This window comes from Dromaius novaehollandiae, chromosome Z (genome assembly GCF_036370855.1).
Source record: "Dromaius novaehollandiae isolate bDroNov1 chromosome Z, bDroNov1.hap1, whole genome shotgun sequence".
In the NCBI taxonomy this organism is placed as follows: domain Eukaryota; kingdom Metazoa; phylum Chordata; class Aves; order Casuariiformes; family Dromaiidae; genus Dromaius; species Dromaius novaehollandiae.
Window position 1 is genome coordinate 1,513,354 of NC_088132.1, and position 17,569 is coordinate 1,530,922.

At 41.6% G+C, this 17,569-nt stretch overlaps 1 protein-coding gene across 2 annotated transcripts in view; it reads right to left on the minus strand.

Annotated features, from left to right (window-relative positions):
• Positions 1 to 9,083: 9,083 nt before the first annotated feature.
• The window catches only part of PAX5 (paired box 5), a 175,433-nt gene continuing 166,947 nt past the window's right edge, over positions 9,084 to 17,569 (minus strand). For both annotated transcript variants that reach the window (XM_026099391.2, XM_026099390.2), the window contains exon 10: positions 9,084 to 15,111. In XM_026099391.2, the coding sequence (XP_025955176.1) occupies positions 15,035 to 15,111 (77 nt within the window). In that variant the 3' untranslated portion in view covers positions 9,084 to 15,034. The remainder of the gene's footprint in view (positions 15,112 to 17,569) is intronic.

Here is a 17,569-nt window from a genome sequence, read left to right on the forward strand (position 1 = left end):
TTGGTCTCTTTGGTTTTGACATATGCCCACTAGTCCAGTTTACCCACACAGAATCTGTAAGAGAGTAAGTTGTTACAGCCACTGCTAGGGCAATACATTATCCTGTTTGTATTAAGAGCTCTTAATGTTTAATTCATGTCTTTAACTACATCTCCTTTGAATGACTGCTCTTTAATAAAACTTCAAGAGGTGGACACTTCCAGGTTTTGCCAAAATAAAATTGAAAGAAATAAAATAAAATGACAAAAAATGAAACAATAGGATGGTAACATTGCAGTGTTGGCACAAAACCCTGTTCGAATGCAAAGCTAGCTCCAGAATTTCCTGCTATCCCTTGCATTTCAGGAGCTCTGGAAGCTCAACCAGGATCAAGATCCTGCTATAGGACACACAGTAAGAGATATGGGCCCTGGTCTCAAGATTCAGATCAGACAAGGGATATAAGAAGAAACAGAGGTGTCAAGAGGGGAAGTTACTCACCCAGAGTCAGGAATGGAGTCAGAAATTTTCTCCTGAGTCTGATGCTGCGATTTCTGGTCCTTCCCACTCCTCTCTGAGACACCACACAGGTCCTGAGCACCTCAGCATTCAACTGAAATTAAGCAATTATTCACCTAATAGAGTTTCTGGTGGCAAATGTTGCTGCCTCTGCCCCATTTTAGACCTTGGTTCCTGGTACCTTGTACAATCTCTTCTGCTTAGAGTCAACTGTATTGGAGGCTTTCCCCCAGGACACCCAAAATTCTCAGGTTGTTCTCCATACACAGCAGTTCCATGCCAAACCCATGCATTCCCCTGCTTCTCACTGATCCTTCAGACTTTGTCTGGTTGTCTATGCTTTCAGGAGTGAGATGAGGAAAAGAATGATTTGACCCCTCAAAACTCAGGTCATTCTATATCTCCTAGTGGTACCTGTGCTGTAGACCCTAAGACATTTCCCTTTCTTTCTACATATGCATGTAGAACGTACAGCAGTATGGGCTGCCCATCTTAGTTGTAGGGCTTCTGCTTGATGACAAAAAAACTGATACAAGGAAATAACAAAACTACTTTAGCATTTGCCCTCGGCACCACGTCAGTGTTTTCTTTTTTTAAAATGAATCTCTCCTTGTTTGTGCTTATTTGTAAAACTTTACCTTCCACCTGGGAACCAAAATTGATTAACATGGGCAAAGTTCTTGCCTGCATAACATCACTGCAGTCAGTGATAAAGGCATCAGCCTGAAGATAAGTAGTACCGGTTTGCTGATGCCAAAATGCACACTCCTGACCCCACTGTCCTGCTTTATGCTACAGCTACAGTTGTCCTGGACCCAGCTCTCAGTAATGAAAAGAGGAAGAATGACCTGAACTGAATTTCTGCTCTTACCTGAAATATGTGCTGAGGTTTGGATGATGCTGATAAGGTATTTCCCCATTCCTTCTGTGCTTAATCAAATTTAGCTTGGAACAAAAAGCTAAATCTCCACTAGGCTTTTAATGTGTTTAGTACTGCAGTTCAATATTATCTCCATCCATTGGAGGTGCTTCCGCTTCCGATTAAGTCTGTTATATGGTGATATGGTATATGTCATATGGTAACATTCTGGTGGGGGAATCTAGCATCTTGTTTCCTTGCCTGTTTTGCTTCTTTCCTGGATTACAGAGTTTGCACAGCTCATTACATTTCCACTGCATTGCTCTTTTATTCACTGTGGGCTTTCATGAGTGACAGAATGTGAATAAAAGTGTAAATCTACCTGCTGATTCCCTTCATCTTCTTGGAAATGTCATGTCCTGGGTTAGAAGTTAAATTCCAGGATTATTTTTCCTGGAGTATGTACATATATGCAAATTTTTCCAAAGAAGGTGAGAGCTAGCCATAGATCTTGATAGCTATTGATGCCACTTAAAAGGTACGATATGTATGATAAAACAGGGTTGAAAATGCTGTACTGAATAAAGGCTACAATGGACTGCACCACCTCCACGTAGCAGCTGGCAGAGGATGCTGAAGAAAGTACCACAGGAAAAATGGTTAATCTAGAGTAATCCTTTGGCCATATATCTTCTCAATTTGTAGAAGTTGATGGTTTCAGAATTCCCTACGCTGTCTACAAAAGCTTCATGAGGTTGTGTTTAGCAGACATAATAAGATACACCACCCCTCTTTTCTCTCTGCTAAAATCCAGATATGAGAAGAAAATTCTTGCAAAAAAATGAACCAGCTAAGGAGCCAATCCCCATTCCAAAAAAAAATCAAAGGGATCAAATTCTGAACTCTTTCTGGAAGAAACTCGTTTCTTAGTCTTGTCTCAGAGCCCAATGCATGCCAGGATCTACCAAGCAAGACCACCAATCACAGACCAAAAAGACTCTGTCACAAGAAACTCTAACGCTTGTCCTCTGTCTGATGTCTGACAGCAGAACTGAGGGATGGAGCGGGGAACCTGCTCCGAAACTCTGGGGAGGTTGTCTCGCTCCAGGGAAGTCTGGCACAGGTGTGACCATATTTTCCATTCATGTCAGCAGAAGACATGACACCATGCGGCTAGTGAAGATTTCCCATTCACTGTCTTTAACATCAAAACAAAGGCAGAAGCAGGTGTTTAGTCTCTTCACACTAGCATTTCAGCTTAGTCTTCTCAGAGAACAGCTCCCACCACTGCCCCAGTATGCTGATCACTTGCTTTTAACAGAGAAACTTAGGAAAAAATGTTATTCTCTTTTTACTGCCCTGAACAAAACATATTCCAGAAGTTTTCTCTCTCTCTCATTTTATGCATTGGTTTCTCTGATCAGCATTTAAAAGCTGTTCCACCTCCACTCTTCCCAAGCAATGACACCAAACTTACTTTCTTGTCACCTTTTATAGTCCACTAATCATAGTGGGTTTTTTAGTCAGTGAATTTAAAACCATGATCCTGGAAGTGAGTAAGTCACTGAGCCAAACAATTCTATGCCTTCTGGTTTATTTAATAGCCTCTTAAATTAACATATGCAGAGCATGTTGAGACTAGCAAGCAGAGAGATTTTTAGGAGAATGTTGCATAGAAGAAATACAGTATTAAACCGGACTTTTATTAGGCAGCTAGGGATATACATGCAATGTCATTTCCAAAAGAGACAACTGCGCATACGCAGAGTTCTTTTATTATCAGATTTGTTCATCAGAATTCACACAAAACAGGTTGCTGTGTTCCTCTTAGATAACATAAGGTTTCCAATCTAAAATGTAGCAGGCTGTCAGAGAAAGTGTGGAAGAATGTCGAGGAGATAGATGATGGAAGCTAGCCAGACCGTTCTGTGGGAAAAGGAGCACCAACAGGGCACGTTGACCCATAGTCACGTAGCTGAGCCTGTGCCAGGGTGGCGCTGCACCTGGGCTTTGAATTGGGAATAACAATGTTCTCAACATGCTTACTGCGCATGCGTATGGTACATAAAAACTTCATCTAGTGCCCCCACCCAGTGTTGCTCACCCTGGACTGACAGTCAGCGGTGCCAGGGATCCCCTGCTCCATTATTGCCTTGATCGGGAAAACGCCAGGGAACCCCCACTCAGACACAGAGGTAATAAATGCTCCATATCAACCATCGTATGCCTTGTGTTTGTATCCATCCCTACCGGGAGTCCAGGCAGTGCCCCTGCCTCACTCTTACACAGGCATATAGCTTTAAGTGTTGCAGTGTGCCTGCCTCCCTTTTTTTTTCTGTGTGTCACTGTGTGCCTTACTTTGTTTCTTATTGATGCACTAGTCGGTCAGTAAACTGGCCAGTCAGCTTCAGTAGAAGATCATTAGCTAACTGTGATTTCTCCTCCTGCTAAAAACAGACATTGCTTATCATTCTCTTGATTATGAACAAGGAAATGGAAATCAGATGACAGGAATGAAGGCAGATTATTCCTCCGCCTTTTTGAGAAGTTTTCTCATTGTTGCTTAAGTTGTACCAAGTAAAGAGGATCACACAGTCGCATCAAAAATCTTGCAGACAGATTATTGTATTAAGAAGATGTGAATATGCGTATCAATATAAACATTGGAGGAGAGATTATGGCTGGGTCTACTCCAGGAGCACGTTGCAAGCGGAGTTTAACATTTGCTAGGAAGATAGAGTAGCAAAGCGCTACCCTAGTGGACTAGTTATACTGGTGGAAGAAACCCCCTTCTACTCTGATTCACAGTGCTCTGCTGTCAGCAGACAGTCCCCAGCACGGGCATTGTGCCAAGAACCTGTGACTGGGACACGAGCAGGAGCTCCCATACCAATGTAGACAGACGTTCCTCATTGGACACAAAGGAGCCCGGTGGTGGGAAAGGCCCACATGCCTCATTCTGCCATGTTCCTTCTCCACCGTGGATAGCTGTGTCCCCCATCAGGGGGAGTTTCTTTGATGTGTGTTTAGATGCAGCCTCCAGCTCCTTCCCCTCAAAAGGAATGGAGTCTTTGCCCACTGAAATCATACTGAAAACTGAACATAAAAGCAGGCACAGACTGTGCTGTTATGAGACACACCACACAGGTGCAGCTGGCTTGCAAATAACCTCCGTCCCAGACAGCAGGCGGATGGAGCCAGCACGGTGACTTTGACCAGTTTTAACACAAAGAACATGATGCTCCCCACAGGACAATCTGCAAACTCTTTGGTGGGGTTCTACCCCTTGCATGCAGATATTCTCCATCTACCAAGACCAATCTTTGTGTCAAATCATGGAACAAAAATACACAAGATGATGCTACCACATTTGGGGTTTTTTTCTGCATGCTCACTCAGAATCTGGGTACAGTCATCTAAAGACATGAGGTTAGTGTGCCAAAATCCTGCAATTTCCTACCTCTTTTAACCACATATACAGTCTGAATTACATTTTGCTCTACTAATTGAACATTTCAGTATCATATGCATGCATCAGCTGTATGTAAATGGAAAAGGCCTTAATGTGTTTGTTAATGAAAAAGTTACACTGGTATATTAAAGAAGAGTTTATTTAACTTAGTTTAATTTAAAGGCCACTTAGCTCCCTTAGCATAAGTGATCTACAATAAATGTATTTCTTTAAAGGATTTTTCCATTACCAGGTATTCTGACACAAGAGTCTACATTACATATATAGGATTTTGATAAATTCCTGCACTGGCTAACACAGTGTGATAAATGAACATTAATTCATGCTAAATTACGATGAGATTCCTTTGGAAGGAATTATTATATCCCTATGAATATAAAAGACACCCTTTGCATCTGAGGGTTTCCTGGGAAGCTAGACATTTCTGTGTGTTATAGCAAATTGCAGATGTATTCATTATAGTAACATTAATCATGATGATTCCATTTGTCAGTTCCACTCTAATTAAGCATTGCTGCAGTAATGTACCATTATTTTAAAGTGTTATCAGGGACTGTTTACAATGGGTTTAATAGAGTCAGGAGCCAGAATTTAGCAGTCTTATATCATGTGTAACCTTCCCAGTACTGCGAGATGGCAGTGGTGGCCAGAATGCTCCTTTCTGCCCAGGGCAGATGTGTTACCCAGCAACAGATTCGGGACTAGGATCACAGAGGAGACTTACACATGTAAGTTCCATTAGTGATACCAGAATTCAACTGATACCTACCAAAGTATTTGTCCTCCTTCTCCCCATGTGTTCCTTGCTCAACTCTGTAAGGGTGTGATTCTCCAGGCAGCAACATTCATGTGGCTTTATGTTGGCAAAACCTTATTCTGGCTCCTCTCAGGTTTCTGGTATCTATTTCATGCTAAGGACCTGTTGTCCCTACAGGAGTATATTCTCTTGTTTCACTGTCAAGGGCCTTGTTCCTTTGTTCTGACCTCATAGCCTGCCTACAAATATCCCAGTCTTCCTCAATCCCACTTCTTAGCAGTGGGATGCCTTCTTTATCTGAGCGATTCAAAGCCAGGTGGTAGAGGGAAAGCACATAGCTCATTCTTCCTCTTTGGGCCCTGACATTCTCCTATAATGCTTGACTCTGAAATGGTGCTGCCTTAGGAGGAGGGCAGGATCCACTCTAAAAAACCTCAGTAAAACCTCACTGTGTAAAAATCTTTTTACACGTGTCTTTTTTCATGGTTGGGAACATTGCATAAACTTCCCAGGTTTGAAGACCTTTCCATCAAAAGAAATAATCTTGTAAGAAAGGTGGCCTTTACTTCCTTCTGCAGGACTGTTGCTCTGTCGGAGCAGCTCTGTCAATCTGGCTGCACACACAGTAGCAAAGTTCTTTATGCAACATAATGGGAGATGTACCTTGTGGAAAAATTTCTCTGATGAGGCCATTTCTTCATATTCTTTTGATGCTTCTGTAAAATATGTTGCATCGCTTACTCATAATTCTAGCCTTTATTTCGGTTTGATGTTCCTGCAGCCTGCAAATTCTACCTCAGCTGCTGTGGCTGGGCCCATTTCTTGTGCATGTGCATGTTAATCTTTGGCTCTGAAGTTGTGGCTACGCTATCAATGCCTAGGATTCAGTCCAAAGCAAGGGCAGGTGTGCTCAAAACCTCTTGGCCAGCACAGTCTTTGGAGGGGAGAATGAGTGAGAATCATCACATATGCCAGCAGAGAGAGGGTAATCCAACTGGATGGCTGCTGACACATTTTCTCAATTCACCATTCAAGCATGATCAGTAGCCCCACCTCTTTGAAACACTGCCCTGAAGGAAGCTTCCTAATAGTTCCAAAATGATGTGTACACAAAGAATTTTCTTTCCTCGCCAGGGCATTTAAAGTCTTTGGCTTTTTGCTGAGTGACTGAGAGTGAAAATAGATCATGAAACACTGAGACAGAAGCTGCAGGTCCTCACCAGCTGTATCTGACATTATTTTCAGATGTTCCTGCTCATAACCATCATGGCCCACTGTAGGAATCCCGGCAAAGAGGATCTCACTTTGATCTCTTTGTGCTAGTTTTTGTGTACCAGCCATCTCTGCTCCTGACTTCCCTGGCTGGATTGCATGTTGTCCTTGTCTGCAAAATCTATTACAATACAGAGATGTTCACATGCTTAACCAAGGGTCTTGATTTTTGAGCACTTTTTAAGTCAGCTTCATAACACTGGATTCTCACGTGCATGAAAACCTGCTTCACTTTGAAATACTAGTGCATGAAAACAGTCCTTTACCCTCAGGTAACTTGTCAATAACTGCCAGAATGACTATCCTGGGGCTTTGGAGAAAGGGAGGGCAGGACACGTTTGTTATGAGCTGTGGAAGTGAGGTTGGTAAGCACACACACATCACTTGCACTGCTGCTGAAGGCTTTGTCTGTTTCTGGATAGACTCATTGCAATGTGCTGCCAGAGAAGACAGTCCAGGCTTCTCCTAAAATTGGAGTCTGCTGAGAGTGAAGTAAATAACACATGCAAGCTATTTATTGGCTGAATTTTGCCTCTCTCTCTTTGCCTATTGTCTATCAGTAGACCATGATTTTCTTCTATTTATTTACAATTATTTGCTGAATTATGTAAAATTCTATGAGCTTCATTTCTCAGGTGTGACTATTTAATATTGAAATGTACACTGCTGGTACATGGAAATGAAATGGCATTGCACCCATTTTCTTTAGCTCCCTGGAGGACTTTAACTCTCAGAATTAATGTGAATGTTTATTGTTAGGAATTTATTATATTTAGCATAACATTAGGAATTCCCAAGAAGAGGGGGACAGAAGTTGTGGGCACATTCATCATTATTTTTTTAATGTTAATTAAAATTTTCTATACCTCACTTGCTAGCATATTTGTTAAAATTAAGACAGAAAATACCTGAACTCAGCTCAAACTAATTTTCTTGTCAAATCAAACTGATGTTCCCACACACTTGTTTTATAAAGCCAACAGCTGGCATTTAGGGTACCATAGCACCACTACCCAGCACATGCAGGACACACGTGGTAATGATTCATATAACTTTCTCACAACTCAGGGTTACACGAGAGGTTTGGCTCTGATTAGGAGGACCAGACAGCATTCCCAAGTGCATGCACACACTTACCAGGAAGCCAGAGCTGCTGCTACGAGAATGACAGATTGAAACAAACATAAGTTTTTTAGAAACAGCAGTAATAATACAAATAATTCCTCCTGCCCCCATTTATGCCTATGCATGCAACTTTAGATGTATTTGTATGTTATTCAATTAGAATAAATAGCTAATCATTCATTAATGTGTATAATTTTTTTTTAAGGTAATAGCAGTTAGTTAGCAAATCTAAACCAGCTGCTAATGACACTTATCTGTGGAGTTACATAAATCTCAAGACAAGTAAGGGACAGATTCCTGTGCAAGGTGGAGAAGGGTTTGCCAACACTTGTGTGCCTGGTGGCTCCCAGTCTAGTTGGAAGTTATTCTCTGCAGATGGCCAGCAGTAGGAAGGGGCAGAAAACTGGCTCTTCTCATCTGTCACTGCAGTGGACAAATACCATAGCAGAGAGTTATTTTTGCTTGGAACAAGGAGGAAGCTGGGGTGAAAATCTCTGGGTCTGGAAGTCCTCTTTTGCCTTGTCTTTGCAGCCATAGCACACCCCTCTCACGTGGCCAAAGAACTGCCTGGCAGGGCAAAACAGCAGAGTTTTTTTCCTGAAGCAAAGCAAAAAAAACTCTCAGTGAAACCCCTACAGTCTTCAGAGCCCAAGAGCTGTGGTGGTGCTCAAAAAAGGTTAATAACCTTGGTCCCCAATAAGCTGTTCCATTTTGGATTTGGTCTGTTTTTTCTGCAGGTTGGACGTGCAGCCAGTGAGCCACCTGGGGGAGCCCCATCACATCCCCCAGGGATAATGTGGAGATAACACACTGTCAGGAATGAGAAGACAGGTAGAACATGGGAAGACACACAGCTAGGTAAGTTCAGAGGCTGTTCAGAGGACTCCATCAGAGCAACAGGGACTGAGACTTTGCAACCAGCTAAGGCTGTGAGGCAGGTTCGGTGAGTCCTGACTGCAGCCTTAACAGTATCTGGCCCTGCATGATGGATGTCTTTTCAACAAGAGCTCAAGAAATCTGATTTGAAATATAAGAACCTGATTTTTTTATTTTTTCCAAGTGGTACAGAACGCAAGGTGAAAATAAGACTGAAAGCAGGATTTTTGAACTTAAAAAAATTACTTTTATTTTAGGAACCAATAAAATTATGGTAAATATTTACAAATAATTATCTCACATAAAGGTTACATAAAATCAAATGTCCACAAGTAACAGTCACTCTCATGAAAAGACACACAGATATTGAACTACGCCAATCTTATTGCATGTTTCTTCAACTAATCTAAAAATGAAAAGTGTTGCAGTCAACCATTTAACTTAGAGTAAAATCACAAATTTCAGTATTGACAAGAAAAAGAATTGAAAAAGATCAAACAAATTAAAAAAAAAACTCCAAAAGGCCCATCCCTTTTGACCCCTACCTCGGTGGTCCCACTCCCCAACCCCCGTCCCTTTTGCTCCTCAAAATAAAGCCCAAAACAAAAACAAACCAAAAAATATGATCGACATCTTTGGCAAATTGGCACTGCTGTAATTACATTCAAATATTATAACACACAAAAGCAACACACAGCACTAAGGAAAAAACACCAAGATTTCAAGTTTGTTCTTTTCCTACTAGAAAAAAAGAATACAAAACATACACAATATAAGAAGCATTTTTTTATCTGTTCAGAGACAGACTTATCCCCTACTTTCAAAGGCAATTCAACTTTTTTTTAAAGTTTTTTTGTTTATATATGGGGGGGGAGCTTTTTATTCTTTCCTCTCTTTTTTAAGAAGCAAGCTTCAATGCAGCCATTGCAGACTTTGGTGGATAAAACAGATATGCTTTTCTTTGATGCTAGAAGGCCCTAGTACAAAGCAGTTTGTCTCTAAGGAAAAAAGATCTTTTTCTTTTCTTGGAAAGGAATTCCGTTTGCAATGAAATGAGTTTTTGTAATTTCAGAATGTATGAAGGCCACTAGAAAGTGAAAAACCAGGACTACATTTCTTCCAATACGAGGCTGAATGAAGCAAAAGAAAGATCTAAATGCCTGTCATTTTCTTCATTCATTTTACAAGGCAGAGCAGAAAAATCCAGATGTATGAATCTAATAGGATGGACACTAGGTGAGTGGAAAGGCTATCAGCAAGCTTTAGATTTATCCCAGAGTTTTGGAGGTTCAAGCATGCCTACAAATATGCACACTTGTGCACATAAAGCACTACTTGCATGTGCGCGCGCACACACACAGAGACACACACTATGCTGTTGAGAAGGTGTTTTGCAAAATATTTTCAGTCTGATTCTTACTCTAAAGCTCTTTAAGTACATTTATCTTCTCAGAGGACTAATAAGCAGAGATCACAGCAAGAGCTGACAGCTAAGCCAGGTGACACTCTCAAGTGAGTAATTCTGGAACCAAGTACGTCTTTGGCTGTTTTTCTTTTAGTGTTTGTGTACCAAATCTTACTAGCTTCACCGGAAAAGCAATGCTAGCTCCTTTTGATCATTTTGATTTTTTTTTTTTTTTTTTTTTTTTTTTTTTGCCTCATGCCTCTGTAAAGTGTATCTGTAATAAATGTGGAATTCTGCATGATGGATACAGCAATTAATAGTAGTCAGTTGATTGGTGTGTATAGCCTTTCTCTACCACCCACTCCCACACAAGTGTTGCCTTCACTGCACAGTTAACTGGGGCTCCCACTTGGAATGCATGCATAGCACTTGTGTTAGCGCCAAGCAGCCTGACCTGGTACTGTCAGCTAATGCCAATGCAGGACTGTAGTCTTTCACCTTGCAGAAAGACTGTAGGGTAAATTACTCAAGTGTTCTTGCTCATCCAGTGCTCTCTTGTCTGAGTCTGGAAGAAAAAACAAGTTTTCCCAACATTTTCTGGGACAGAGTGGATCAGCTTAACGCCATACTAAATGCCATGGAGCATGACCTCAACTATCCCAGTGACACATACATATGGAAAGCAGTAGAACATAAAGGACACGATTACAGCCTTATGGCTGCTCCAGTTGCCAGTCACACCAGTTAACACTGCTACATACCATAACCCTTTCAAGCTGTTGGTATTCATCCTGGAAAATAAGAGACATCATAACATGGCTTCATTTATCCTCCATGCTTAAGCACTCGCAGAATAGGTAAATTAAAAAAAAAAAGAATATGATCAGAAATCTCAAGCTGAATAGTGCCATCATTTAAGAAAGAGTATAGGAGAACACTTATCAATAGCAAATGGTTCCCAATACTGGGTGCATGAGAAAACTCATCTGTTCTGCACTCTGTGTTAACATGTCCACCATACTTAGTAGCATTTAGAGGACTCAGTTACAGACAGTGAGTGGAAAGATAATAAATGTCCCAGCGCTTTACTCTTGTGAACTCCACCAACTACCCCTCCTGTCAGACCATCTTCCTTCCCCAAACAACTTTTCAGATTGTTTCTTTTTCCTTTCTCTGTTTTTCTTTTTTCCAGTGTTATTTCTTCCCCTGCTGTCTCCTCCAGAAATGCTGTGGCTTAAACACTGAGACTCTGTCCCCACAATCTGCAGTCCCAACATAGATCAAAGCATTACTTCCACACCGCTTTACTTTCACATAAAACACTCTGACCCCATGCTTCTGGAGCCTAGAGTGTTTTCCTGATTTCATAGCTAACAAACAAAGCTTTCAGTCTGGGGACTTGGACCTGAGACATGCTTAGCTCTGCAGTCAGCGGGAGCAGTTGTACAACCTAGAAGTGCTTTATGGGGCTGATTTCTGTCAGGGTTTGGTAATAATACGCTGTGCTATCAAAAGTCTTGCTGGAATGAAACTCGTATGCCTCCCGTGCCCAAAACCCCGGTGTGAATGACTTAGGAAATCATTCAGCCAAAATCTAAGCCAGCCCCAGCAGATAATACCAGCATGTATTCTTGCCCTCTTTCCTCTTTGTAATCCCAAATAGTCTTTTGCTTACAGTTCCTATTTCATCCAGTTACCTTCACTATGACTAGTGCATTCAAGAGCAGCCTATGGTTAAGGACTGGTAAGAACTTGGTAAAAGTCTCTTCAGCCAATCTTTCTATGAAGCAGCCAGCTGTTAGGCATGGCATATATCCTCAGAGATGCAAGGATCATATGTGTTAAATACAGCACAGTACAGCCTGAACCTCAGGGCATTTTAGGCAGAGGCATGCATGCATCCTTAGTATGAACTGTACCTACTATGCTAGAGTTTATCTTTCGTAAGTCCCTAGCCTAACTACAAGAGTCACTGTCATGAGCATACTAACATCTGTTGAAGCCTTATATTTAATTTTCTTAATGTTATCTAAACCAGTATATGTCATACAAGCCATGTCACTGGGAAAATAAATAAAACAAATGTGTTTGCTGGGTAGTACCCGCATGCAGTTCACAAGAGCTGCTGTGCCCTTAATGGAAAGACAGACATATTCATTTAAAGTCCCTAGCCTGGTCAGGTGCTGTCCCTTCATGTATGTTGTATAGTTTAGCCACACCTCTGTTTGGGAGAAGAAACCCACACCTTCATAATATATTATCAAATGTTGCTTTTTTTCTCCTCAGCTAAGGTGTGGGATAGCCTGTTTACTTCACAGAGGTAACAAAAAGGGCATGTGTGCTCAAGGCTGAGGCCCTGCAACTAACTTGCATGCCTCTGTCAGGGAAACTTGTGAAGAGTTCCCACATTATCTCTGTCTGGAGAGAGAAAACTCTGCAGCTTTACCACCAGAGTGCAAACAACCATGCAGTGTGCAGTGAAGACTCATGGAAGGATGACACCAAAACAGTGCTTCAGAAAGCTGTTTATATAAATGAGTTGTCCATGCTGTTATTTTTCTTCAGCTAAAAGTGTGTCTGTGTGTGTGTGTGTGTGTGTGTGTGTGCACTATTAATATGGACAGAAAGCAGGACTGTTCTGACTGGTAGGTTTGTCACGTGCTCACAAAAAACTTAATTCTGCACCAAGAACAATTAAAGAACTCTGGTCAAAATCCCTAATAGATTTTGTGGACATGTCTCACTGAAATTTCTTTAGACCAATGAGGCTCAAGTACCTTCCTGGCTTTTTAGGATCTGAACAAATCTGCCCTGGAAACTTGAAAGTGGTGCCTGTATTTCAGTATTATTAAAATGCATAAAGCATATCATTGAAGTTGGGAGAACACACAGAAAATTTCAGAAGGGGTTGACAGCCACTACTCAAAAGATTAGGATACTAGACAAGCGGCCCAAGGCTGGGGGGAAGGTGAAGGGAAAGAGGTACACTAATGCTGGAGCTGCCACTTCAGAGACATACTTGTAAAACTGGAAACAAATATTTTATACTTGATTGTTCATTCACAGTAAACATATTTCAGGGTCAACACCAGTAACCCTTGTTCAACCTGGGGAAGCACACAGGCAGATGCAAACAAGACCACTTTGCAGTGCCTAAATTGACCTGTGTGAGTAAGAATGATTGGGTCTGGCCTCTTCACACTGTCAGAGGCTATGGACAAATCTTCAGCTCATCAGGTCAAGGAGCTTTTGCACTGCTTTCAGGAGGAGGGGGCACTTTCCAGAATCCCACTTGGGCACATATATGTTATCAATGTATGACTAAAGGTAGCTGTCCTTTGACCAGAGCAGGGGAGGGGGAAGGGAGAAATCAATAGTTTTCTTGATTTCTTGGAAATGGCAGTGATTAGTAGAGTTGCTTAATGGATCATTTGCAAGCTGCTCTCTTCTGTTCATTAGCCTCAGGAAGAAGAAAACATTGAATGAAATGTCACCTGGTTCTGTTAGTATTCCCTCTTTGAGCCAGAGGGGAAGAAATACAGTATTAATGGGCCAAAATTTTCCCTGACATAAGTCTAGACTGCAATGGCTTGAATTTAAAATAGCTCCCTTGTCCCCCCACCAGTGTTATTAGAGCAACTGGAGACATGCTTTCCCTTAAATGTGCAGACTTCACAAAATGTGTGCTTTCCTGTTCAGTTTGCTTTGTAAAGCATGTGTGACTTCTCCAGTGTTCAATATCCCCTTTATAAAGCATATATGCTGCTTCAGTGTTCAATATCCCCTTTTTTAAAAAATCGTTACCTTGGTATGTTTCCTCCTTCCTCTCAAAATGTTCATATTTGGATTTTAGCGCATAATCTATCGAGATGTACATAAGGTGTCAACTACCATTTAGCAATTCTTTCTTGCAAGTTGCTTAGCTTGAAACCAGAGAATTTGTTTCAGTGCTCGTTATGATGACAAATGAACATACATGAATATTAAGCAGTAAAATGTCACAAGACTGCCCACATCTTTTAGTTGCCCATGTGTTTGATACCAGCATGTAGCATGATCATACACGACTGTCAGATAGGATGCTGTATACAGAAATAACATCAGTCCTGAATACAGCCACAATGAGTGTTAACCTGGTTCAAAGTTGCTTAAAGCTTGCTGAATTCTTTGAATCAATGCACCAGTTTCAAAACACACTATCAGCTGTGTTTTGACTTCATATTTCATACAATGTCACTGTTTATGCTAAGCCATTGTCACAGTAACACAAAGAAGCAAGTTATTTACATTGGTGCTTGTGTCCAATTGAGCAGGCAGATCCTTCCTTAAAAGAAAAAACATGTTAAGTCACACAGCCTGTTTCTGTGTGCATTAAAAGGAGGCTATCTCAAGGAAGGCTGCTCACACCTGTTCCCCTTCCCTAGATGCAGCTGTGACAATTGCAGACAGCTGCAGCAGTAGCCATCAAGCTCTAAAGAACAGGCAGCTACTGTACTTATAAGATCACATGGAATGTCAGCAGAACTATTCCTCCTTTCCTTTGTTTCATTTGAGACCCAGTCAAAATCACCAGACTTTTACTGATTTGAAATAAAATTGAATAAAATAAGTTCACCCAATTTAAAGAGCTAAATTTCAATTAGCATGTTCCTACTAAACGCTTTCTTCTTCCCTTGCAGTGTGACTTGCATGGTTTTATGTAGATGACTGTAGATGCTGTTGTCCAAGATGATATGTTTTAGTAAGTGCTCGAGTTCTGGGATCCTTGGGTCAGTGGCGATCATAAGCAGCAGCAGCTGCTGGTGGGGCTGCTCCACGAGCTGCAGCGCTGTAATAATAAGGAGAGCCTGGAAGAGAAGAGACTGCTGTGAAGAAGACAAAGGTGGAAAGGTGCCAGCTTGCACAGCACAGACACAGACAACAGAGAGCTCTCCAGCTTGAATTCAGATACACAGCAATAAAGATCAAATAATTTGAATAAAAATCATACTCATACATTCTATATGACAGTGCTGCTATTGTTGTTTTACATTTCTGCTGGCTGCAGGGTATCTGGTTCCTCTCATCCACTCAAAATGTTAGTTCTGTTTATTTCACAACAAATGATTTATTTTTCAGAATGCAAAGTTGAAATGTTCCAGCCCAAACACATTACAGCACTCTGACTTCTCTGGGGGATTTTTCCCCTCTTTTTGGGAGAGGGAAAGGGTTGAGCCCAAAACTATTCAACATATTTCATTGGCATCATCAGTAATTTCCCCTTTTCTCAAAATTCTTCTTTTGGTGATTAAACTATTTGACCTAAGGGTTTTTTTAGCTCTGATAATGATCTTCAAGCCCTAGAAAGAGTAACAAAGTTTGTGCTTCTGACATGCACTGGCATCTGTCTAGTCAAGGATAATTCTTTGAGTCATCTTATAAATTTATTGAAGGGAGAAGTTGTCTTCAGAAAATACTGGTATTTTTCCTTTTCACCTGGTAATGAATTTGTGTAAGAAAAATGTTAAGCAAAATATTTTCCAGGGAGCTATTACTTTGGTCTCGCCATCAGATTTTTGCACACACAAAATGAAAGTCGTGCTACATTGTGGAAGGAATTCCCTGGAAGAAGTCCTACTTCCAAATTTGCCTCTGAGGATTTAAGGCAGGTTTGGAAGAATAATAAAAAATCAACATTAGGAACCGCTTTGGAATAGGCTGAGCAGTAGCATAGGGTTTCTGTGTGTGCTGAGTGTATCAATCAACCCAGCCAGGAAAGCTAGCATTCAGCTCGAACTCCCTGCCTTTACCCCACTGAGGACTTAAACAATCACCTTATGGCCATGAAAAAAGGGTCATCATAGCCAGGCATGTGACTTATTACAAAAGTGGTAGGTTCTACAGAACTGCATGGCAGAGGAACTAATACTTCTGAGAAAAGGCTGCTGTGCTCCATGCAAACTCACCTGTTTGCCTACCCTAGAACCACATCTTTTGCCTCAGTTCACAGAGTTTTAATGACTCTTTTGAAACCTCACAGTGACTATAAAGCTGTTTGTCTGATTTCTGGGGAAGCTGTGTGAAAATCTGTGGAAAGCTATGTTTTGAGCCTGTGTTCACCATTCGATACAGAACAGTGACATTAGAAAAGGCTTGGGGTGGTGTCTTTCTTCATGGGCAAGACAGTGCTTCCAGGAACTTGAACAGTGCTTTCTTTTGTCATGTAGGAGGCATCAAGGACAAAAGCCCAGGATAAACAAGCCAAGCCATTTTGGAGATGACACCAGTCCTCAGAAGAGACTGTGGAACACTCTGCAAAGTAGAGGTGGGAGAGGGAGCCAATGTGAGTTTGTGATTGGCTTCCCATTACAGATTCTAGCAAACACTGCTCTGAGAGGTTCACAGGCTGATGAGCACCTGGACGTAGATAGAGCATTGCAGTGCTCCAGCTGTACCACCCCCACCACCCTGACACATCTGTGCTTGAGCTAACGTCTTATGTGGCACCAATAAGTGACTGGCCAAATAAAGCCATGCAGTTAGCTCCTTTTCTAAAAGCCACTCCTGGAGAAGGCCTCAGAAGACAAACACTCCACAAGCATTTTGCCCCAAAACAAGGACATGGATTGAAGACCCTAATGACAGGAGGTGTTACTGACAGCTTTCATGGACACCTTCTATCACTCATGTACCAGCAGGCCACACATGCATTTTTCCTCCTTTTGCAGCATACTGGTTTCAAAGCACAGAGACTTGCATACAGAAGACACTCTGCTATCCAAATGAACTGCTTGTCATATGACTGCTTAGCTTTCCATAAGCATTCACCTCGCAGTCCCTAGGGGTGCACCATAAGGCACAGGGCACAGAGGACAGCCTGACTGTCAGAGGTCACAGAGGGAATCTATGGCAGAACAGAGAAACCAGTTGGCATATCCTTTGCCTCCAGCTCGCTTGTGTTCCTCTGAATGCCCTGCCAATAAATTTCTGTAAAGGGAAGTTGGAATTCCCCTGGCCTTCCTTCCTCTTTCAGAACCTCCATCTGAAGGCAGTCACATTGGGCTTTGTTGTTTACCTCAACATTAACTGATTAACTCAATAGATGCTGGTTCAAAAGACTAAGCACAGCCTTGGGAGAGCCAGAATCACACCAGCAGCATCTAAGATGATGTCCATGCACATTTAATTGTAAATGTAGCTCAAGATGGTGTTACAGTTTTAACGTACCAGATTTTTTTCACCTTCTCCCAAAACTGGCCTCTCAGGTGAGCTGGCTGGAGCAGTGTCTTCAGATCTCTGCTCTCTCAGATCTTAAATCCCTATTCT